This window comes from Pholcus phalangioides, unplaced genomic scaffold, assembly GCF_987345545.1.
Source record: "Pholcus phalangioides strain wild (caught in Gottingen) unplaced genomic scaffold, Ppha-v1.0 ptg000001l_1, whole genome shotgun sequence".
Classification (NCBI taxonomy): domain Eukaryota; kingdom Metazoa; phylum Arthropoda; class Arachnida; order Araneae; family Pholcidae; genus Pholcus; species Pholcus phalangioides.
This window is the reverse complement of record NW_028301594.1, coordinates 29,376,943-29,401,386: the sequence shown is the minus strand read 5'-3', so window position 1 is coordinate 29,401,386 and position 24,444 is coordinate 29,376,943. Positions and strand designations below refer to the sequence as shown.

The following is a 24,444-nucleotide window of genomic DNA, read 5'->3' as shown; positions in this document are numbered from 1 at the left end:
ATTTTGTTGAATGTTTGGGAAGACTTTGTCTGCGGGTTCTTGAACTGAGTTAACAATTGGCAAAATCCATTTGGGAACGTAATGAGTCCAGTACTTGGGGTCTACGGGAATTCTTCCATTGCCAAGTTTGATTAACTGATGTGAAAATGATCGCAGTGCTGAGTCATTTTTCAGTTGAGCTCGCATGTTGGTGGATAATGATAATTTTTTAACTTCGTGCCAGAGTGTTTTTGTGGGGGCTACCCCTGAAACGCGGGACCCGACTACACCTGCTGCACCAGAGCCGTCTTACTAAGAGCATCATTGGTCCCCAGGCCAAATGATTTTTATGACGCCTACCTGGAAAATTCTGGAAAAATTCAACTACTTCTCGTTTTTCTGAGGCCCCCAGGCCCGGGTGAGCCCATGCGTTAAGAAGGCACTGTGCCGCACACCCCTGCGAGCGGTTCTGTTTAAATTTAACGGTTGCAGAGATATTACCTGTGCAAACAGTTTGGGACAGCCCAGCATTAAAAAAAATTACATCCTGTAGTAACCCTCTCTATCATAGCTAATTTTATCATTCCTAGATGTCACTAAATGCGAATATGTTTATTTTTTTTATCCTCAGCAAAAGAAGTAATAATAGAAAACTAGATGTTTGTTTACATGTGAGAAACGTTTGATCCATTGATTACTTTTTTTTATTTGAAGTTCTTATGGTCGAAATGTGAGCGATTATTCCGTTATTTATTTATTAATTAGAAATTAATTTATTGTTCTTCAACTATTTGAAACGAAAATATTTATTTTGTGTGTTATAAGTAACAAATATTTGCTAGGAATAAAAATTTGACTCCGACATTGAATGTTCTTAGACAATTCAAATACACATATAATTTCAATATTTGATCTCACAAGGATTGAATGTGTTTCATGAAATGTTTTCGAAGTTTGGAACAGAGTGAGTGTCATAGTGAGTGAGTGAGCGACTTGGTGAGTCAGTGGTAGAATGAGCTATAGTCAGGGAGTAACAAAGTGGCAGAGTCAGCGACCCGGCGAGTTAAGTGGTAGAATGAGCTGCCCAGTCATGAAGTAACAAAGTGACAGAGTAAGCAACTTAGTGAGAGAGTGACAGAATGAGTGGCCCGGTGATTGAATGTGTAACAGTGAACAACCTAGTGAGTTAGACTGATAGAATGAGTGACCTAGTGAGCAAATAACAAAGTGAGTGACCCAGTGAGCAACCTAGTGAATAAGTGACTTAGAAATCAAGTGTGATCGACCTACTGATAGAGTGATCGAGTGACATTGTGAATGAGTGAGTGACCTAGGGAGTAAGTGTAAAAGAATGAGCTACCTAGTGATTGAGTGATCTGTTGAGTGAGTGCACGAGAGTGAGCTTGCTCTAGTGACAGACCAGTTTTGCAGTCTCCTTTAATTTCGTATCCAGCAAGTTCATTCATTCATTCATTTACTTGAATGAAGCTACAACATTCAGCTGCAAATAAAGCTAAGGTAGACATCTTCAGCTTCAAATGAAACGGAAGCAGGCTTATCCAGGGCAATGTGTCTGAAAAGCGACTTATTGTGTAAAAGTGCATTGGACCATCCTGTATTTTACAGAATGGAAAAGACAAATTTTCCTTCTATATTATTTACCTCTTGAAAGGAAGTGATTGTCCCCCCCCCCCCCCCAAATACATCTCCAAGTTACACTTTTGGTCACACAAATGTTCGTGCATTACTTTTTTTGTGGTTATTCCCATGCTCATAGACACTATATGTCATTATTTTGGTCATTCACATGCTTACATGAGTTGTGGTAATCTTTGAAGTTACTCTTGCTGCATTTGCTCAGTGGTTTGCCACCTCTTTAAGCTTGCCGCTCTCTGTGCTATAGCGTGCTAAGCTATATGCTGTGCGAATACATCACTGCTTTTAAACAAGTTTGAATCCTTGTTTTTTCTTATTTGTTATCTTATAGATGTTAATACCTTGTTTTTACAGTTATGGAAACGAAAAGGACAGACTCCAATGGATGATAAAAGAATGCAGATAGATGAGGTAATCTCTTTATCATGCTATTTGATAATACATTTAACGTTCATTATAATGACCCCATGTTTTATCAACCATTCCATTACAACTACCGGCTACCGACAAACTAATATCCCCTATATTATTCTGCTCTTGGGAGGGGTGGTCACCATCATAACCCGTTGCTGGATTTGTATGTGTTTTTCCCCAACTGGGGGGGGGGGAACAAGCAGGTCCGGTGTATCAACCACCATTAACTTATCCTTCAATATTATGTGGGGGGGGGGGGAAGAAGTGATTAGGTGCCAAAATACATGCTTTGCCCGGCTGACCAAGAGTAGTTGCAGCCCTGTCTGTATCTGATCAATTCGAGTTTGGAAGTCCAAAGAAATAGCTCTATAGTCAGGTTATAGAACAAGATTCAATGAAGAAAAGATTTTTTTAATGAAAAATCTACAAAGATGTAGCTGATAACTGTGATTTAACTATAAATTACACTAGTCCTAGTTGGGGGAGGGGGGGGATTTATCACTATCTACTGAAATCACCTGTTAGGAAATCCAAGTATGAAATACCTCAATCTTCCATAAAGAAAAAAGCTTAGTTCATTCGTACAAAATTAGATTGAATTAAATTTACAGATGACTTTGAGGGTCACATTTCGCCCACACATCATGGGTTAAGCACGTATGGTCAAGTTCAGAGTTCTTCAACCTTTTTCCTGTTGTAACTACTGCCTGCATCTATTATCAAAAGAAGAGCACCTTTTCGGCAAGTTTGACATACAGAATGCATGAAATCAGGATGATTTTAATTCTTTATTGCAATTTGTACAAAATGTTCAATTGAAACATTGATCAAGTGCTCGCAAGCACAAAATTAGACTTGGGTATCAAGCACTGTGGATGCTTCAAGGAGTACCTGGTGCTTGCGAGCAACAGGTTGAAGATACCTGGTCTAGTTGATCGTAGGCGGGAATAAATAACTATTCCGGGGTTGCTGGTACACCGTCTTGGTCCATATCAGTTTTTCTTGCCAAGTCGTTTCGGTAGTATTCTACCTTAGCACTTCAAGCGTAAATTTTAGGAATTCAACGAATGCCAAAATAGCATTGTAGACCGATTAGCAAAGCTGTAACTAAAGGCTTGGTCAGCTGGGGCAAGCACACATTTTAGTGCCCCCTTGTGATGTTGAAGGAGAGTTTAAAGGGTGAAATGTACTCCCCCCCCCCCCCCCCCAGTCCAGGGCACCAGACCCGCATTATTGCCTCTAGTTGCAGCCTTAAATTAATCTATTTTAATATTGAAGTGTCACTATAATGATACATTCTAATATAATCAATTACAGAACGGATCATCATTTTATATGTTACATAGATTGCAAATTTGTTAGTTTTTTTTTTTTTCCGAAATAAAATGACCATTCCCAATAACGGTCGTTTCTCAATAGTGGTCACATTTTCATGGTTCCGTTAGTGGCAGGTTTTACTGTATATGACTTAAATAATAATATGTCTTTTTTTTCTCTCAGGCTCTCGATAACATTCAACAAGCATTTTACTTTTCCATGGAGAATTATGTGGTCCCAAGTAAGTTTCTTTTTTTTTCTTTTTATATAAACAAACTTTTGTGCTTATATTTAAACATAAAAAAACCTTGTTCTTCTGAATAGATGCACAAGAAATAATAGACTATGTACATAGTTTCTAACAATGAGGGTGGCTTATTCTTTGCGCTCCATGGTGCTGGAAGTGACATAAAGAATCTTTTTTTTCAAAAAATTTCCCTCCAATTTTTTGGAACAATATTTTTTTTATTGATGACAGTTTTGTAGGCTACCCAAACTGTATTTAGTATAGTAGGCCCAACTCCTTAACCAGAAGTACACAACCTCTGGCCCGTAAAAGTTGTTTCAGTGAAAAAGTATCAGTACTAGAAAGGCTGACCATATTTTATTACAGCCATAGAAATTGTCAAGGGGATGTAAAGTTACTAATTACAGCTAAAGAAATTGTCAAAATAAAGTAAAATTGCTAATTATGGTAAAAAAAATTGTCAAAGGAAAGTGAAGTTGTTAATTATAGCTAAAGAAATTGTAAAAGGACAGTAAAATTGCTAACTAGCGTTAAAATCACTGAAAAATCGCCAATGGCAGGAAATAATTACATCATTAACATTTTAAGTGTGTTTCAGTAGATCTCTACTGAAACACACTTAAAATTTTAATGATGTAATTTCACTGATTTCACAATGTGATTCACAAAAAAAAAAAAAAAATTGACAAATGTGTGAAATAAATATATTAATCTTACTATAATCAATTATGATAATTAGATTGATAATTATCCTCATATAATTTATAATGTTAATTCTTGATTTTGGTAAAAAAATATTAATTCAAGTAAGATTTGTTGAAAATAAACAAAAACTGGGCATTTTAATGGCCGAAATTGCAGGAATGTCATGTAAAAAATGGGTAATTTTTTATACTCCAATTTCTGGCCCACGAGCGACAGAAATATCTCATATTTGGCCTGCGGACTGAAAATGTTGTGCACTGGGATGAGAATTCTGCGTGTAACTGGCATCAGGATGACCCCAGCAAGTATCGATGCATCTAAAAAATCAACAAAGAGTTTTCATAAAAGCAATGGGTTGCTTACGTAACTTCATTGATCTATCAATTGAGTCACTAAATAATTTTTCAAAATTTTTTCTCAAAATAATCTTTTACTGAGACACACATTTGAAAGAAATGAAGAGATACGTGACATTTAAAAATTTGTAAAAAATTACATTCAATTTTTTTAAACGCAATTTTTATGATTGAAAAATTAACATATAATTATGTATATAATATACTCGGAAAATAAAATATACAAGTTCAAATAGTATTTACCATATTTTCACAAGCAGCAAAGTTATTGTTCATATGAAGTCGGAAACACAGTCTTCGAAAACAACACATCGACATGTTGAGCCCACAAATCTTTGGGATGATTCACTAACAGCACTGTCCTCATGCTCAATGAGGATATCTAATGTTTCACAATTGATTTGACATTGTTATTGAAATAACTGATGCTCTTCTGATACGCCATTTCGATCTAAACACTTCAGCCATCAGACAAAAACTGCTTTATGCAAGTGGTGTAATGGTGTCATTCTGTGCTCCACGGAAACTTTGACTAAGGAAATAAAGGAAGTAAAAAAAGTAGAATGACATCATAAATTTGTCAAACACGTGTAAACAGCCAGCTTGAAAGGTACTGATAACAGGATGGACCAGATGCATTTCTGTCTCAAGGGGTGGCAAGATGAGAGATGTCTGGGAGTACTAAACTACCGGGCCAATTAAGGGTTAAGAACAATTGGGTGATAAATTTTATGTTTTGCTTTTCAACTTGAGAACACCCAACTGGAGGCACTGACTCAAAGAAAAGGTTGTATCGGGAGGGGGGGGGGTTCTTTAGGGATAAGTTGCTGGATAGTGTTGAAGTACATTTAATCATTTAATTATAGTTATTTGGTGTCTTATCAGCTTATATTTATCAGTTGTCTTTATGAGTTGTTTCATTCGGCAGATTCTGGCCAATCTGGGGATGGCAGAGGTGAACAGTTGCCACCATCAGAGGGTGAGGACACAGAGGAGAATCTTATATCAAAATTTCAAGCACGAATGTGCACTGCACTCTGTGAAACAAAAATGAGAATGTTGGTATGTCTTATTTGTTTTATTCATAATTTGTTTTATATTATAATTGGTAGCATATTCGGCCCAGGGAAATCAATCCTATGTCACAAATTAGCTCAGAAATGAAATTGTAGAATATATAAAAAAAAAGTAATTAGAAAAAATTAGATGAGGATTTTTCAGTATCTGCCATAAAATAAGGTCTCAAGCTTTTGTAATGACCATGGCTCCACGCCCTGCAGCAAGGCTTCCTGGGCTCTCAGACCAACCTTTAAAACATAAATAATTCAAGACCATGCTATGTGTGTGTGTCAGATAAGTATTTACCGGAATTCATACAACTATGGTCCAAACACCCGTGCTCACTGAAACATCGATAATCAAAATGCTAACAACATCTAGTGAACTATTTAATTACTAAAGCAAAGAGCATAGGTAGTGTAATATGGAGATGTGGTTAAGATGTCCTCTCTCCGATACTTTCCTGCAAATCAGCTGTTACTTGGCGGTTATGTTTTTCACATTATCTTGTCAGCTGTAAACTTTCTCAATACAAGTCACTACAACAAGCTCTTCTGCACTATTGATAATTTAGTATTTACATATGTTTAATAAGGATTTTTACTGTTATGTGCGTATAAAAATAATTATAGGAAAAATAATAGATAATTTTACTTTGCTCTCAACTAGGGTCTAACCATTTTTATGGACCACAAGCTATTAGCTACAGCATCACTCGCGTGGATTTGGTAATCTGAAAATGACTCATAGATAATTTCCCCCATGTAACATTTGAAACCCCTTTGGGGGGCGAATTTTCAGAAATCCGGTCTTATTTACATAAAATGCAATATTGACTAAATTTCATATTTATGGCTTCAGCATTTCGACTCAGTGATGATTGCTCCATATAACCTTTGAGCCCCCTCTCTAAGGGGACTGAATTTTGGAAAATCCCTTTTCAGTGAATCTCTCTGTTACAATATAAAAATACTGATCAAATTAATATAACCCTCCCCCTATGACCCCCTTAGGGGTCAAATTTTGAAAAACCCTCTCATAGTCACGAAAGAAAACTTCTAACTAAATTTCATGATGAGCTTCAGCGGTTTTGACTTGGCATGATTTTTCTATGAACCTTCATTTTTGACCTGCTTATGGGTCGAATTTAGAAAAACTCCTTCTTCATCATCTTCTAGCAGAGAAAATGGAGATGGATATATGATATAGTCAAAATCTTATACTTAAAAATCCGTATTTGAGCTACATAAGGAATAAAAAAATGTTTAATATTAATGCTTGATCTTTCTACAGGCAATATCAGCAAAAAAAAAAAAAAATGTTTTGAATAGCTTGAATACTGGAGTTATGATGATTAATCAAGAAAATAGTGTTGTTTTGGACTATAGTTGTGTGAAATTACGGTATATATTATATTCATTTATTTGAATAATTTTACATTGAATACTCTCTCTCTCTACTTGCAGGAGGAAGTTCAGAAGTTCAATTTAGCCAAAAATGATCAATCCAAATCTCTGATTTCTCAAACAAAACATCAGTATGTTGTGTTTAACCCCCTTTCGATTAAATTTTAAATTAACTTCAAACTGTGCTACCTTTTGCTAAAAAATTAATATTTTAAATTTTCTTTAGGCATGCGGAAGAGAAAAATGATCTTCTCCAGAAACTGAATAGTTTAAAGCTTTACTGTGAATCTCTTGAATCTGGATTGCAAACTAAAGATACATTGATCAAAAGTTTGATTGAAAAATTAGGTTATCAGCAGAGGAGGATTTTGATGTCTAAAATTTTTAATACTTGGAGGAGACGAGCTGAAACCAAGAAACGTAAGGTGAGATTTCAGTAAGAAAATAAATGGAAAACCAACCATCTTACTTTAGTTTGTTTTCGGTTAAATGTTTTAATGATTTTATTTTCTGCAATATTGTAATAGTAGTCTTATGATTGATGGTTCATGCTTTCATGAAAGTTTATTTATTTTTATTAGGACATGCTTTGTGCCATTGCAGTGAGACACTATGAACAAAATCTCAAGAGGAGAATGATTCATTGTTGGCATGAAGTGCTGAAAAAAAATTGGATGCAACGCATTGAACTTCAGGCGAATGTTGAGGTCCTGGAAGCTCAGAAGCAGGTTGTTAGCCTGTATGAAAACAAGATTCATCATGTTAGTATAGGTTTTTTAGTGATTATTTTATATTCAATGTTTGTTGACACATACACTGAAACTTCCATACAATATTGTCTATAACAATATTATTTTTTGGTTTTAGATTTTCTATAGGGGTCATTCTAGTATTACGTCAGCATTGGGGGGGGGGATTTTGGATTTGCTGACTTTTGATGACAGGGGAGGGGGGTTTGAAGGTTGCTTACATCATCAACCACCCCTTTTTGAAGCTATGAAATATTCTGAGCTGCTGACGAAATTTTGCTAATGGGGGGAGGGGGGGGGTCAAAAATGGCTGAAAATCTGATTACGTAATACTTGAATGGCCCCATAGTGATAATGCGCATTAAATTATATTCCATAATGGTAAATTTCAAATTTCATTTAATAATGACTCCAGTCTCTGGAGAATAGATATATAGTGATTTTAATGTACATTCATTAAAGATCCTGTATAATGATAATTGTATGATGATGTTACTGGTCCTAGTGTACTTTTTTTAGTGTTTGTATATTCCATTTATCAAAATAAATCTTTTAATATTGTACTTGTATTTAATATATATTTAAATCTAATGATAAGTTTGTCTGGTCTCTTAAGTAATACTATGTATGAGGATTTCACTGTATATTAAAAGTAATATTTAATTGCATAAATTGAATGTGAAGAGATTAATATGTAAAACCATGTCATCTTGGTTTTTTTACATACATTTTCTTTAGCTTGAAGAAAGTCTGACAGAGGCAGGAAGGAAAATTGATAAACTGTTGCAAAAGCCAAAGGATAATCCACCTAGAACTGCACCACCCAGATGTGTTGATCCCTCGATCAATAATTTGAACTTTCATGCTACAGGTAATTTTTTTGCATTCTACAACATTTATGTGAATAAAATTGTTTATCGATTTGATGTTTAGCTCACATTTGTTTCATTCATATCAGTGATGCAAGCGCAAAAATGTTTCAATAATGTGCAGAACGATGTGCACATACAGGGTACAATTTAGAGATGAATTTTGGAAAGAAAATTCAGGTGTTTCTGCAGGGAGTCAAACCACCACAACCTCACATTATGATGCAGCGATTCTGTGCGTCTTTGTGTTTCTGAGTGACATAATCTCTTTCATTATATGTCATCTGCCTATTGTGCAGTCCCATTCAGCAGTCCCAAACTACTACTTAACCATACCCTCATCTTGCACACATTCGCCTGCAGATTTTCTAACAAATCCATACATGCAAGAATGTGTTGTGGGCGTGTGTGTGTGTAATGTGTAGCCCCAGCATGTTTATGTTGAGAGAGTTGCACTTTTTTTAGTGTTCTTGCTTTGCTGCCATCTGTATATTGATGAATATTGCACTCAGAAATGTGGAATTTGTTTTTTGTATATCTTAGGAGAGACAGGGCAAAAACTTTCTAATTGAGTTTTTGAGGACAGATTGCCTGTATCAGAAGTTAATTTTTTTAATTTTAATAACTATACAACCCCTTGCAACATGAATGGTACATCAGAGTTCTATACGAAATTTGGATACTTTTTCTTATTGGAAAGTATGCCTCTAGCAAGGGCGTAGCCAGGGGGGGGGGACTTGGGGGTCTGGTCCCCCCCGAAATGTGAGAAAATGACCGAAAAAAGGGAAAAAGATGGCCAAATCCATTGTTCTGTCACTTTGGTCCCCCCCGAACGAAATTTCTGGCTACGCCCCTGGCCTCTAGGATCAATGGTTTGCCTGTAATTTGCAGTGCTTTCTGTTAGCTAGTTACCCTGTATAAGGAAGGGGGTTTTCATCTGAGCCTTTTAAAATAAGTAATCATTTTGAAATAATCACAATTTTAATAGTTTAAGTTGGAGATTTTGTGTGAAAGTAATACATACTTTAATAAAAGTGCTCAATCTAAATCACATTGGAACATGAAAAACTACAATAGCTTTGGTAAATTATCTATATTCAGGAAAATGGCCAGAGAATTTTTTTTCCATAGAAATGACATGACTTTTTGCAGGCAGCAGCTTCATATAAGCTGCTTGTTAATTTCAAAAACGAACTGATAAAACAATAAAATTTTAATGAAACTCAATTTTTTGTGCTTAACACATTGACTGTTCATCTTGCATCAGTGCTTGATGTGGCATTATTGCTAAAGAGCTAGTCACATGCTGGTGTGGTATGGGATGATGTCTCAGGTGCTAATCACGTGCTAGCTAGTGAGCACGTGTGTTACCACTAAAAGGGTTTTCACTGTATTAGTAAAGATTTTTATTCCTGTCCACATTTTCTTCCATTGTGATTCTGCAACATTTATTACAGTGAAGAAATCAATTCATAATACATTTTAAATTATATTTTAGAATGTGTATCACAGTTGGATGGCTTTAGAGCAATGTATCGAAGACCAGAGACTAGTCCTGGAGCTCTTTGCGCAGAGTGCTCAACACAAACATTTGGTCAAGTACCTGCAAACTATTTTGCTTATCCTGCTGCTGCACCATCTGTCAACTATGCAGTGGTCTCTGATGAAGTCATATCCAATCATTTGCCGCCTATAAAGTCTCATCCCTCAACACAGGTATAGATATATTTTTCACTTTTTAGAAACAAATAAAACAGGCTACTTTAGACAAAACCAAAATTCAAGAATCCAAAACCAGTACTAAATCAGTCGCATAATTTTTATGTGCAATGTTGTGACGGAGAAAGATTTTTTTCAGAAGAGTTTTTATTCTTCTACAAAGATAGTTTTCAAAATACTCACAATGCATTTTAATGCACTTTTGAAAGCATCTCTTCGCATCTGCAAATATGTGCTGGAGGCTACTTTTGTTAATGTCTGTTGTAATAGCTTCTGCTTTTTTCATTACATCTATAAAATCGGGAAAAACAGCTTTCTTACTGGCATGATTTTAATTTTAGGGGAACAAAAAGTCAATGGAACCGGATCATTGCTTTATGGGATGATATATGTTCAGTGCCATATTTACTTTTCCCAACTCATCCACTGAAAATAACTGAGAACAACAAACAAGTCTGTGCATATGTGTGATTTGTTTATCACTTTTAGTGGCTTGTCTCTGCACCGAAAGGTCTGTCTTGTCTCAGTTCAAAAAATATTCTTCTTTCCTATGCTAGCCTATTCATTCACACTCATCAGGCTTAGTTAAGAATCCTATTCTAATGTGTTTTGGAGAGAGACGAGGCAGCTCTCCCAGAGTGGAGATGCACTGTGAATGTTGTGCATGAATAGACCTTAATGCAGTGGCTCTCAGAGTGTGCATCACAGCTTCTAGGGACATTGCTGACCTTTATCAGGGATGTCGTGTTAAGCTGGCAATATTAATGTGTTCCTGTTCGGTGCTTTGAGGGGTTCTTTGTGAGAATATTCTGGGGAGCTGCAGGTGACAAAAGTTTGAGAATCACTGCCTTAATGTACAGAAGAAATATATATGCAATTGTCTGTTTTATTTTTTCTTTAACTTAGAAAAAATTGAATATGGATTTTCAAAATGAAAATGTATCGAAATTGTATTACTTTCCTGTGATAAATAATTTGCTGTCTAAAAATTTATTGTTCATAAAGCAATTTGATTATCCTCTTGAATTGCACATGGAACCAATAAATGTTCACTGACATTGTAAAATCTGTTTCAGTAGGTAGCTTTTCCAGTGGCTAACTTTCTGGTAGAAATTTCTTCGATCGCATGGTATATATACACGTCCTCATCTGTAGCAAAACTTTTGATTCTCCTCGACACATTTTTGGTAGAAACATCAAAACAGTTTTCTTCACCACTGGCAGAACTGGTTATAAAGCATGTAGTGTAATATTGGTTATAGATTTCTGAATGCATCTACCCTTTGGAAAAATTGCACAAGTAATGAAACCTGGGTGCATCTGATTTCTCGTGTTTAGGTGCAACTTTTCACTCAAATATTAAGTGATACCCACACACAAGTTTTCAGGACTGGGGTGACTGCTGATATGAAAACTCCTTTGAATTTTATGCTCAGTTCAATGGTGAAATGACTTGAAAATTAATAGCATGTGTTCTGCATCCATTTCAATGTGGAGAAAGAAGGAGTGAATAATTGGGAAGAATTCTTTTGAAAATGAATTTTAAAACTAATTTTAAAGTACTGAAATCAACAAGAAATGCATGTGACATTGGATAGAATAAAATAAAAATGCTTCATTCCTCTAGTTTTATTTTCAGAAAAACGTGGCGTGTATATTTTTTCAATCTGTGTTAAATAAAACTAATTCATTTTATTCCACCTCCAATTGTAGCCAAAATCAATACCGGCTCAGAGTTCACTGAATCTGCATAAAATTGGATCACCAGCAAGAAAGAATGATGCACAAAAAGGTTCCAAACCTCTGATAATGGTTGAAAGACATCTACCCAGAAACCAGGTTCTATTTTTATTATTATTTATTTTGTTAAATTGTGTTAATTGAACACTGCCTGACAAGAACAAAGTCACACACCCAAAAACAAAACACATTACTTGTTTCTTTGTTGTTTTTTTTCGCTCTAAATTCTCGCCTGCTAGTTTTTCTTTTTGTTACACAATATCATGATTTACCATTAACTTTCAAGTTTCTTCTCGTTTGAAATCAGTTGATATAATTTGTATGGGTGCTCTTCTTTTATAAATATACCACACATTTTTGACATGGAATCAGCTCATTTGGCTCATTTCTTTCTGCACACCTTGTTAAAAAAAGGTAGAAATTTATGGAACTTATACACTGAAGAAAATATTTATCACTAAACATGAGGTATAAATTAAAAAAAAATTCAGCAAGACAAAAAAGCACCCTGCAGTATGATTATAATGGAAGAGTACCCTTATATGTGATGTATCAAAAAATAAAAGGGAATATCACTTATTTTATAGAAGTGTGGCAAAGCCTTAGTGGGGTGGGGGGGGGGGATAGTCTGGCCCAGAAATGTTTGAAAATGGCTGATTTTCATGGAATGACATGGTTAACTCTATTGTTCTGTCACTTTGATCCCCCTGAAACATCAGTTGTTCCCCTTCAAGAGAAATTTCTGGCTACGGCCCTGAAGTGTGGTATGGAGGACACTCCCTGTAAAAATACAGACTATCCCTACCAAATACAAATTTCCAATACCCCTACCTACTTCTCATTTCAAGTTCAAAAACTTTTTTTTACAAATTTCACGCAAATATAATGCTCCTAAAATGTGACTGCTCTTATGTAGGAACTTATGTCTAAATATGATTCATATGATGAGCAAAAGTTTTGACAGAACAGGGATCCTTAACAGCTGACACACACATCACATTTGACATTTTAGCCAGACCCACAGACCACAAGCTATACTCACAAATGTCAAAGAGTTCTGCTGGCTACTGCAGCCTGCTTTCATGTAGTGGAGACCCTTGGAATAGAACTTATAAATTCAATAATACCAAGTAAACTTAGAATTTAAGGGGAGATTAAAATTTGTGATGTGCTTATGGTAGGTAGTACTCGTTAAGCATTTTCCAAGGAAATATATGAATGTGAATGAATTCTATAGTCTCTGCAATTACATATGTATTACAATGTAACATGCAGAGCTCCCACTCGTCCTACTTTTCCTACTTCGTTACCAAATCCTATCTACAAAATTTGTATAATTGGTTTTAATTGAGCAGGGAATAATCGACATATTGCCAAATAGTACAAATGTTGTAGATTACAATTGATGATTCTGACAAAGCAGAAATTGTATCTTTTCAAGGTTATTTGGGGGGGGGGGGATATTTAAACCATTTGGTTTATTAATTTTTCATCAGCTTAGTTTGAGGGTTCAACAAGTACAGTAGTCATTAAAAACTTCTGTCTGGATGGAAAAAAATAATTTTGTATTTACTTTCCATCGTCTTGGACAGTAATCTGCTGTCATCATTCAAAACTATGGTGCACATTTTGTGTATAGGTGAAACAACAGTTTGCATTACAAAACAGTTGGATACATAGGCCTATTCTAGGTTTGGTGATTCTGATGCTACCTAATAGCATTCCATTGTCTTCTGTATTTTTAGGGCATGCAGAGGCATAAACAATATATACAATATCTCTGCAAAGAGCTAGAAATGAAAGTGCTTCATTTTTCAAAAACGATTACACTGATATTGAACAGTAAAATGTAAACAAATCCCTATAAAAAAGGGATGGCAATGCAGTAAAACCATTCGGTTCACCTTGACTTATTTACATCGGAGCTTGTAATTTACACATTTGGCACTGTGCTTTTGAAAGTGGTCTCGAAGGAGCGTCATTCTTAAAAATCTCACAAGTCTTCATAATTTGCTGTGTATTGTCGAAGAGAGTTGAGAGATTGGACTGTGGAAGACTAAAAAAAAAAAAGTAATTTAATCTGTGTTGTTAGTGTGCTGTTTGGGTCAAAAATTGTTTTTGCAACAAGTTATTTCTGTTATTTTGCTTTGACTTGAGTCAATCTTATAGGATATTGAAATAGTGCTATGGGGAAAAAATAAATTAATGAAAAAAAATTTTTTTTAATAAATTTTTTTAAATTTTGTTTGTTTGTTATGCTATGATTATGTTGTCTGGGGGGGGGGTACCCTCCCCATCCTACTTTTTATTCCTGCTTTTTCTAATTTTTTGAGTGGGACCCCAGAACAGGTTTTGCATAATACACAATTTTCCATCTTGTCATTACCAGTGGCAGCCTTGCTTATTCCTAGTGCCCTGGAAAGTCAAAGCGAATGTAAACTATTTGGTAAAAGTCAGGAAAAAATTCTGTGAAGGGAAAAAACAAATTTGGGAAAACATTTGAAGGGTTGAGATTTTTGGCTATACCTTTTTCTTCAGAAGTTTTGGTCAAGAAAATGGTCAAGCAGATTCTGTTGGGAACCCTGACATAGATAAAGCAGATTAGAATTTAATGGGCTTTCATAAGAATGAATCCAGATTCTTTATGGACCCGTTAACAGTTTTCTGCTGATCAGAAAGTTTTTTGTTGGCATGATTTGATCATCTGTTCAGAAATGATCTTAAACTCCAAGTCTGCTCAAATAAGCCCTAGCAGTGACTGTGTCTCTTAATCCTTTTAGCGGCATTGATAAGATATCTCGCCGCCTTAAAAGCCTCTTATTTTAGCATTGACGAGCTAAATATTTTGTGAAGTTGATTTCTCAATGGAACACTTTTCCTTCACCTCTTAGTTTGTATCTGCTGAAAATCAAAAAAAGCTTGCTACTTAAAAAACAGTATGTGGCGTTTTGAAGGAGGGTTTAGTGATTTCTGCTGTGCCGCTTGCGGGGTTAATCACTGGGGGAGAGAAAAGCTGAATAGAATCATCACATATCCCAAGTGGTATAGTGAGAAAGTCCAAAAATATGAAGTATTGGGGGGGGGGGGATGAGGAATTCAACTTTTCTGAGCTCATCTTTTGTTAGAAATACTTCAAGTAATGTTTACAAGGAGCATGTGCGATGACAAATGATAGTAATTCATGCTCTCAGTTCAATTCTCTTCAAGGGGGGGGGGGGAGAGGGAGAAAAACTGGCCTTTAAAAGAACTTTTTTTGAGGTCATAGCAAAAGCTTCAAGGAAGCCCAAAAATAAGAAGGAAGGTAATAAATAAATCTGTCATTTTAGTGTCCATCCTTTGTTAGATCCAGTTTAGAGTAAATTTTTACAAGAAGCATGTGCCATGATAAGAGTCATGTTCAATTCCTGAAGAGAGAAAGGGAAAAACTTGTATTCTGGAGAATTCTTTTGACATTATAACAAATGGTTCCTAATTTTGGACTCACTATATCTGAATAGTTTTTGTATACCATTAGCTTTTTTACAATCACTCGTTATAGCAAGATACTCATTATAAGCTGTACTCGTTATAACAGATTTTTACTGTGCAGAAATCCCTTGGTTAATGAATGCCTTAGCTTACAAATTTTTCAGCTAACAAAGATTTTTTTACTTTTTTCTACCTTGGCTAACAAATATTTTAATTGATATGAATGCATGCACTAACATAAAGCAGCCAAGCTGTGAGCTAAATTTTTGTGCTAATCTAAATGAATCCAATGAGTTACTTTTTCTTGAGCAAGATCAATTTATTTCCACTTTTTGGAGTAACTTTGCAGATACACCTCTATTTCTTTTTCAGAAATATTTTGAGCCAAATTATATGAAATGAATGATTAAGCTAAGAGAAAATGCATTAAAAATAAACCTTAGACTTGAATGGTTTCAGTGACGATTCAGTAAGACTCTCAATACCTAAGTGGACAGTCTGGACATTCTAGAAACTTATCTCTTTCATCTGCATGTGTGTGAGAGAGAGAAATGATCTAAATATATCGTGCATAGCACACCACCACCTTATCAGGTCCATCATTTCAACTTTTTCCGGGAAGGATGGGCGGGGGGAGGCAAAGAACATATACTCAGTATATGTATATATATATATTTCACCTTATTTGTCCATTTCTATTGTATTTTTTAAATTTTGGGGGAACCCCCCCTCCCCCTGATCCTCCCAAATGACAGCTGTGCACCTCACAAAAGTTTTATTTTTTTCACTATGGCTCACGAACCCAACTGCATAGCCTACATAGTGTAAAAAGATATGTTCAGTTTTTTTATCTTTCTTCAAATTCTCCTTCATCCAAATGTGAAGTTGTTTATCTCAGCCTTCATTCAGTATTTGTATTTTTCTACAATACTTCTGTTTTTTGAAACGTATCTTCAAATTTTGCACCATTTCTTGAACAAATTAAACAATTTTCCATAGAAACCTATGGAAAAGTGGGTGTCTGTTAGCGAATGTGATTCCGGAACGAATTATCTTCATTAGCCAATGTATCAGTGAAGCAAAATGGGGTTGGCATTTCAATATTTCAACTATAATGTAATTATGTCCAACTTACAGATCAAAATCTCTCAACAGGTGATTGGTGGTGCAATGTCTACCATGTCTGCCGCAACACAACTTAGAAACCAGTGCCATAAGAAAACAGTGTAATTCATGACAGAGGATTTTCTTTTATTGCAAAAATATCACAATGCCTGGTGGTATTGCCCAAGCCCAGAACATATTTTTCTGATTAAATTACTATCTATTTTCTTGAATTTTTATTCATTTTAGGCTGTATTTATAAAATGACTGTAATTGTATTCATTTGGCTTTCACTGCCTTTTCATGTTAATAAAAATTGATTAAAAAAATTATTTTACACTATATAGAGGCTTAATTTCTGTTTCTACTTTCTATAACCATTGGAAGATACTTCATTCAGAATTGGGGTCTCCGCTGCTGACATTTTAATGGCCCTTCAAGACAAAAATGAAATTAGCATTGCACTGTCTGAAACTATGATAGCAATTCTTATTCCTTTTATTGTGCAAACAATTGTTATACCTACAGAAATATTCAGAATTCTTGCTGATTTGTTTCCTCTTTGGAGCAATAAGAGAGTTAAACAAAACTTAATTATAGAAAAGCAATAAGAGAAAATATTTTGAATTACATCAGAAATTTTTTTATCAATAGTGGTCGAAGGGGTCAGACTTTGGGAAAAATTTGTTGAGAAAGTTACTATTCCAAGATAAACTTTTTTTTTAACATGAGAGACAGACTACTGAGTATTATTGGACAAAACTCTCAGAGTGAGTGAACTTCAAACTTGTCAAATTAATAATAAAATTACCTAATAATTAATGTTTATTAATTATTGGTAATTACATTTTATTTTACACATTACTTTTTTTTCCAAAATAAATTCACAAATTTTATGAAAACCCATGGTTTTCTCATTGCATAATCACCAAGAGGGGGGCAGAGGGTGCCCCTCTATCCCAATGATTCACCCCTCCCATTGAAGGTGGCCCCCCCGGATGCAGAACATTGGTGACCCCTGATTCAGACTTCATATTGGAGTGCTTAAAACCATTGTTTTTGCAATCTTTTCATCATCTCCAGTAATGGTAGATGATGTTGACAGGTTCATTGTTCATTCACTTGCGTACGGGTTTCTGATAAAGCTCCTCAACTTTGCCAGGGTGAAAATTTTTTTAATGGCTTTCAAAATGAAGGCCCATTTAGCAAATTGGTTTATTATTATTATTCTGCTATTTGATAAGGGAGGTGAGTGCCAACTTGAGGATTTATTTTCCCAACACCAAGATTTTAAATTGGTGATTTTGTTTTTGCTTTCTATTTTTATTTTGTGAACATATTCTTTTTTCACATTTTTTTTAATTGACTATTTTTTAATTTTAGTATTTCTACTGACCATGCATTTTGTTTCAAATCAGATTCAAAAAACATAGTCAGTTCTATTGTTTTTCAGTGTAAAAAATATGTCAATTTGCAATCATTTTTGAATGGCATGATCAAACATGGCCAAGTTAGAATTCTTCTCACTTATGGAAACATAGCCTTTCTCAGTAATAATCATTACGTGAATCATAATGTTTTAAGCCAGTAGTTCTCAAACTTGTCATCCGTGGCTCCCTTACCTAAATCATGGTTCACCTGCAGCTCCCCAGAATAGTTTGGTAGATATTCTCCAAAGAATCACCTCAAACATAAATGTGCAGACAAATCAATATTTCCAGCTTGCTGAAACAGACACTTTGAGAAACACTGTTTTAGACTATCATTCTGCAAATGAGGTTGCTACCGAATTTTCAGTTTCTTTTTACATCACTGATAGTTTACCTTGGCACTTTGGTTCCTTTAAAAATTTTCATTGGAGACAATGACAATGTTTTTAAAGCCAATTAGCATTATCATTTTAGTATCATTTTCAATTATTATTTTCACCAGCATCTTAACTCTCTTGTGTCGCTTCATAACTTTTCTTTCATGAATTTTTTTCAGTGCTCATCTTTCACATCTTGACGAGATATCTCAGTCCAACGTTTATGGAAGAAATAAATTTCAGTTCTCTGTTTCCTTTACCTCTTCAACAATTCCCTAGAGCCATTCTATGGTCTATGATCTGCATTATAGACAAGGACAGACTGGGGAGGGGGACACGTTAAAAGAGTGGTTCACCTCTATTGAACTGCTAAATGCTGGGGTACTCACATCAGGGATTTATTCCCGTCTTGATCTATCAGTATCCTTTCTGGCAGGATTGCAGCATCTGATTTACTTTATATTCCATATAGCCTTAGGGCTAGGTTGGGGGAACTGCATCCTATGGATTGAGTCGTTTCTCATCATCGCAAAGCTCCATCCTAACCATATGAATGAAAGTTGTTTTTTTTATCTTTCTATGCTCCTGGTTAGTGATTCCCTTCCCCCATATAATGTATCTTTCTGCCATATACATACATAGGAGGGTGAAAGAGATGTGGTTAATCACAAAAGAGAAATCTACTGCACTTATCTTTCCCCTCCCCCCTTCTATTTTTAACATGTAAACAAGGAAACCAGTTTTTGAGATTAATCACCAATACTTCAAATGCAGGTCATCTAAACTTGTTGCCAAAAGCTTGTACGGGAAAGAGATGTTAATTTCAACAATTTTGAAGATGTTTGGCAGAAAATTTTTTTTGTGTCATCAAGAGACTAGCAGAATCCATGGAGGAAAGAATAACAGGAGGTGACATCAGGTACGAAAATTGAAGCCATTGTGGCAACCCTATGGGCTGACAAATAAGCCCAAACAAACCGCTCTTTTCCTCATACTTAACATGTGTTTTGCCGGATCGAATTCTCTTAAAATATTAATAATTAAATAAATTTAAGCACCATGACTGTTTAATGCGTCTTCAGGTAATCTACATTATCCGATAAAGGGGAAAGATAAAAGTTTATCCTTGTATAAGGGGTTTTTATATTTTTAATTTATTTTTGAAAAAGGGGAAGATCACTTTTAACTCTCGACTCGTCATAAGTTTTTAGTTCAGTGCTTCAATTTATTTTAAAAATTTGATGCATCACATTAATGTCTATGGGAATATGATTAATTAAAATGATATGAAGCTCCAATAAAATGCAATTTTCATAATTTTTTCTTTTAACTGTTTATTTTGCCTTTTTGTTTCGTTCATCATTATCATAGATCCGGGACATTTCGAAAGTGTTTGAGGCCCGTGGGCGCTCGTCCTAAGCTTTACATGAGGAATTTTGATTTCTGAATCAATTCTGAGGTGCTCGAGTACCTTCTGACAGGGACGTAGCTAGGATTTTTGCCATCCGGGGCAAAGAGCATTTTGCCGCCCCCGTGCCTCAAAGTACTGGAAATGCTCGAGCGTCCTTCGCCACTGTGTATTTATGGTTTTGCTGCCTGTAGGCTGTACAAATTTTGCCACCCTTCTTCCGTATATTCTTGAATACGTATGATTGAAATATATGCCGCCCATCCGAACCTTCCGCTATGTAGATGTATTGAGAAAAAAAAATATTAAAAATAAAAAACTTTTTTTACGAGCCGCGATAAGTCATCTCTCTGGCCTATAGCCTATAGTATTTAGGAAAATAATCACAATGTTGATGTGTTTGTTTTTTTTTTTCCTCTTCCTATTACTTTGCTTTTAAAGTGGTATGTGTACGAAAAGTTGAAAAAAAAACAGTTTCGAATTGAATTTGAAATCTAAAATTGTCTGTGCTCGAGTTTTTGGTGTTCTACCTGGACTGGAAGTATTTCTACAATATTTTAATATAAACAGCTGAACGCCATTATATATGCTAATGTTTTGCATATATAATGTTTTTTGCAAAAAAAAAAAGTCAGATTTTTTCAAACACCGCTTGTTCAAGTGTCTTTAACCATTGTGTCTCTCTCAGCACTGAGGTATTACATGTTTTGGCATAACTTTTTTAAAATTAAAATGCCGAGAAGGAATTTTGGGGCACAAGATATGGGTAAATTTTGGTTATTTTTGCAAAAGGTTCCATGTTGTTGAAGTTGATATTCGAAAACAAATAACAACTAAAATTGCAAAAGCTCTCGTTCAATTGTATAAATATATCCACAGAATTTGATGGGGAAAAAATCGAGTTCCTAAAGTGAATAGTAAATTTTTAAATGATTTTTAAAAACGGGGATGTTTTTCATAGGAAAGCATGGGAAGCCACGGTTTGTTTGGGCTTATTTGGTCCCTTTAATAGAGCGATCACTGGCTTCATCTGGCAACCCAGATTCCCCCATGCTTTCTCAACGGACGCGCTGGTCGCGTCACCTCCTGTTATTCTTTCCTCCATGAGCAGAATCGGAAATCGTCAATTTGGTGACAACCTCGCGAAAACGGAACCTTAGCCATTTGCTTGTGCAAATTATCTTTTTTCCGGACAACTATTTAAAAATTTACCCAGTAGCGTCGGAAGTGTTTCGAACCCGTGGGTACTCGTCTTGAGCTTCATTTTGGAAATTTTCATTTCTCATTTATTCTTAGGGTGTTCAGACCTGGGTCATAAATTGACACGAGTCCCCTGGGCCGGAAAGCATCATAGGTCCCCGGGCCGAGTAATGTTTCTGAAGCCTTCTTGTGTGAGAAATACCCCTTAAAAATACAGTACCTGCCCACCAATTTACATCTTGCTGTCAAAAATTGCACATGCAAACATCTCGTTTACATGAGTGCCCGGGCTTTAAGAAGGCAATGGAGCACACCTGGTTCCGATGTCACTACATTAACCTTTTCACGTACAAGGCCCCTTTCACGCGGGTCCGGATCCGCATGCCCTTTCACACGAGCACTAAAGATACTATAACATCTTTAGTTTGAAATTTGTGCATAAAAATTATTATTTTTTTTTGTAATTTTTGTAATTATTTTTCGCCTTAACCCCTGATTCAGTGCTCATAGGCAGCCTAGAGCCATTCTTTGGTGGTTTAATCTAGAGCCCCATAGAATATGGGTATAAAGATGCCTTCAGTTTGATCCTCACAAGCAGTCGATTGGAGAAACTATCTTAGAATATTTTCAAAAGATTTTGAGGAAAAAAATCTAAGATCTGTCGTTTTTTGGAAAATATGAAAGAAAAATTCCAAAAACATCCAATGATATTCAAAAAAAAAAAAAATCAGGATATATCGAAGAATTTGCAAGTAGAAAAAGAGGAGGGGTGGAGACTTACAAAATGCCTGTGCTTATAAATATTCACATCACAATTCTGTCTTAAGCCCAGAAAACACTATAAAAATTTTATAATAATTTTACAAATGCAACCGATAAATTTATTGGTTTGCTTTTTTCAAGTTTTATAAAATAATTTTCATAAACCTTTTAGAGTGAAATCCCATCTTTAAAATAGTTACTTCTGAAATATAAAGTTTCACTTTTTTTTTAGCTGATAGAATCAATATCGAGTAAAATATGTATGTAGGTATCGGGGGTGGGGGACACCAAAACTATTCAAGTGCTTAGGGCCTTCAAACGACTTAATCCGGCCCTGAGTCAACGCCTTACATGGATAACGTAGTTTAATAAAAGTATTTAGTTTTAAAAGTTCAAAAAAATTTAACGATTAAAAATTTAAAAAATAAAAAAATAAATATTTGAAAAATAATTTTAAAAATTTAAAAATAAAAAAAAAAGTTATTAAAGTATTTAGTCAATTATATATTCGTAATGAATTACAGAATATGGCTTATAATTTTGGTTCCGTCAGTGGCCGTTATTGGCAGGTTTTATTCTAAAAAATTGTAAAGTATGGACAAAAGGCAGTTAAAGTTGCTATATCTCCTTTATCTCAGAAGGAAACGGAGGGATAGACGTATGTGGGTACATCCTTTTGATGAACAGGGGCCTTCATATGGTGTTTTTAAGAGTATTTATTTATGGCAAATAATTAAAAAAATTCCATGCAAAATTATCTTAAAGTAGCCAAAGATGCGGGCGAATTCCACCCGCACACGCGTCGTGTGAATAGCTCCGAATAACCCAATGTACAAAACCTGTATGTGCAGACCCGGAGCCCGCACTTGGGTTTTTGACACATGCGGAATCCGGACCTGCATGAACACTTCGAAAGGTGCGGGCGCATTCCGCATCGTCTGAAAGGCTCCGTATATACCAATTGTTAAAACTTCTTCCGGACCCGCATCCGCTCCGTATGAAAGGGGCCTTTTGGTGAAAAATTCAGATCTTTATTTGAAGTATCGGTGATAAATCTCAAAAAACTGGTTGTTCACAACCTAGAAATAGAAAGAGGGAAAGAGTGCAACAAATTTCTCTTTCGCACCCTTCTATATTTGTTCTTTTTCTCTTCCTTTTAAACCTGTTATAGAAAGATACTGTGTGTGTGTGTGGGGGGGGGGGGGAAATCACTATAATTTCTATCACAAAGGTATAGAAAGAACGGGGGGGGGGAAGGACTTCCGTTCATAGGATTAACAATGAAGCTTCGTAATGATGAGAAAAGAGGTAAAAAGAGACAGGGAGGAAGCTGGAATGAATTTATTCCATTTGCGTTAGGACGAGATATCTCGCCCCTGACTGTTGAGGCAGGCCTCGCCTTACCAGTCGCAGTGACTGGTGCGAAAATAATTGCAGCAAAGGTCGTCTTAACAATTAGCGGGGGGTGAATCGGCATCCAAAAGTTCATACGCTAAAAATATCCATATAAAAAATAAACGCACAATTTAAATGTAAATTGACCCAAAAATTAATGAAAATTTCGACTTTACGGAACTTTAGAACCGAAGAAAATTTCAAGCTACGTAATGAACGAAATAATTCCAAAATTAATGAAAATTAGGACCTAAAGAAAGAAAGAATGTGAAATACTGAAAATTTAGAACTATATATAAATATAGTGAATTAAAAATAAGGAAAATGTAATAAGAAAATACATATCACAGCACCTATGAAAATTCTAATTTAATGAAATAAATGCTGAATTGTTGAAAATTCAAAAACAATTCCAGAACTGTTGAAAGTTCAGAAATAATGGCAAATAATTTTCCCGAATCTTTAAAAATTCAGAATTATTAAAAAAAATAACTTCGGAATTATTAAAAATTTATAATTAATGAAAGAAATAATTTCCGGAAGAGTTGAACATTCAAAAGAAAGAAATAATTTTTAATAATAACACATGAAAGACATTATTTTCCAACGTTTAGAGAGTTAACGTTTTCCAACGTTTTATTGTTAGAATTTTAATTCATCTATTTTTTCCCATTTCTATTGCCATGAGTGTGGGGTCCGGTGTGACTGCACCTGTCACACACCCGCTAAGGGTGGCTCTGCGTTGAGGGGTTCAAAAAAGGGCACTAATCTATAAGGATAAGGTTTCTCTATAGCTCAGTAGTAAAAGGAAGCTATAAAAAAAAATCCCGTAAAAATCAGTTCATATGGTCACACAGTTTCGGTTGTCCCAAAAAAAATGAAATATATTAAGAAAAACTGACTAACAAAATGAAAAAAAACTCGCAATATTAACAAAAACAAGTAAAATTCAATTTTTAAAACCTTCAAAAATTTGAACATAGTTTCTTTTTTTTCTTTTTTTTTAAATTTCTGATTTGACCTCAAGAGAAGTTCTAAAAACTACCTTGAACTTGAGAGGATTTTTTTTTTCTTCTCTTTTGAT

At 35.1% G+C, this 24,444-nt stretch overlaps 1 protein-coding gene across 2 annotated transcripts; it reads left to right on the top strand.

The window, feature by feature from the left end:
• Positions 1 to 572: 572 nt before the first annotated feature.
• Positions 573 to 17,130, top strand: LOC149090306 (uncharacterized). Of its 2 annotated transcripts, none has more exons than XM_089233963.1 (11): positions 573 to 650; positions 1,990 to 2,046; positions 3,550 to 3,607; positions 5,603 to 5,736; positions 7,200 to 7,270; positions 7,366 to 7,564; positions 7,721 to 7,900; positions 8,627 to 8,759; positions 10,256 to 10,473; positions 12,190 to 12,315; positions 16,840 to 17,130. In XM_089233963.1, exons 1-11 carry the CDS (start codon positions 588 to 590, stop codon positions 16,912 to 16,914), a joined length of 1,314 nt encoding a protein of 437 aa, XP_089090089.1. In that variant the 5' UTR covers positions 573 to 587; the 3' UTR covers positions 16,915 to 17,130. The 2 variants fall into 2 exon arrangements, with proteins under 2 accessions (XP_089090089.1, XP_089090090.1); XM_089233964.1 differs by having other exon boundaries at positions 620 to 709.
• Positions 17,131 to 24,444: the final 7,314 nt, after the last annotated feature.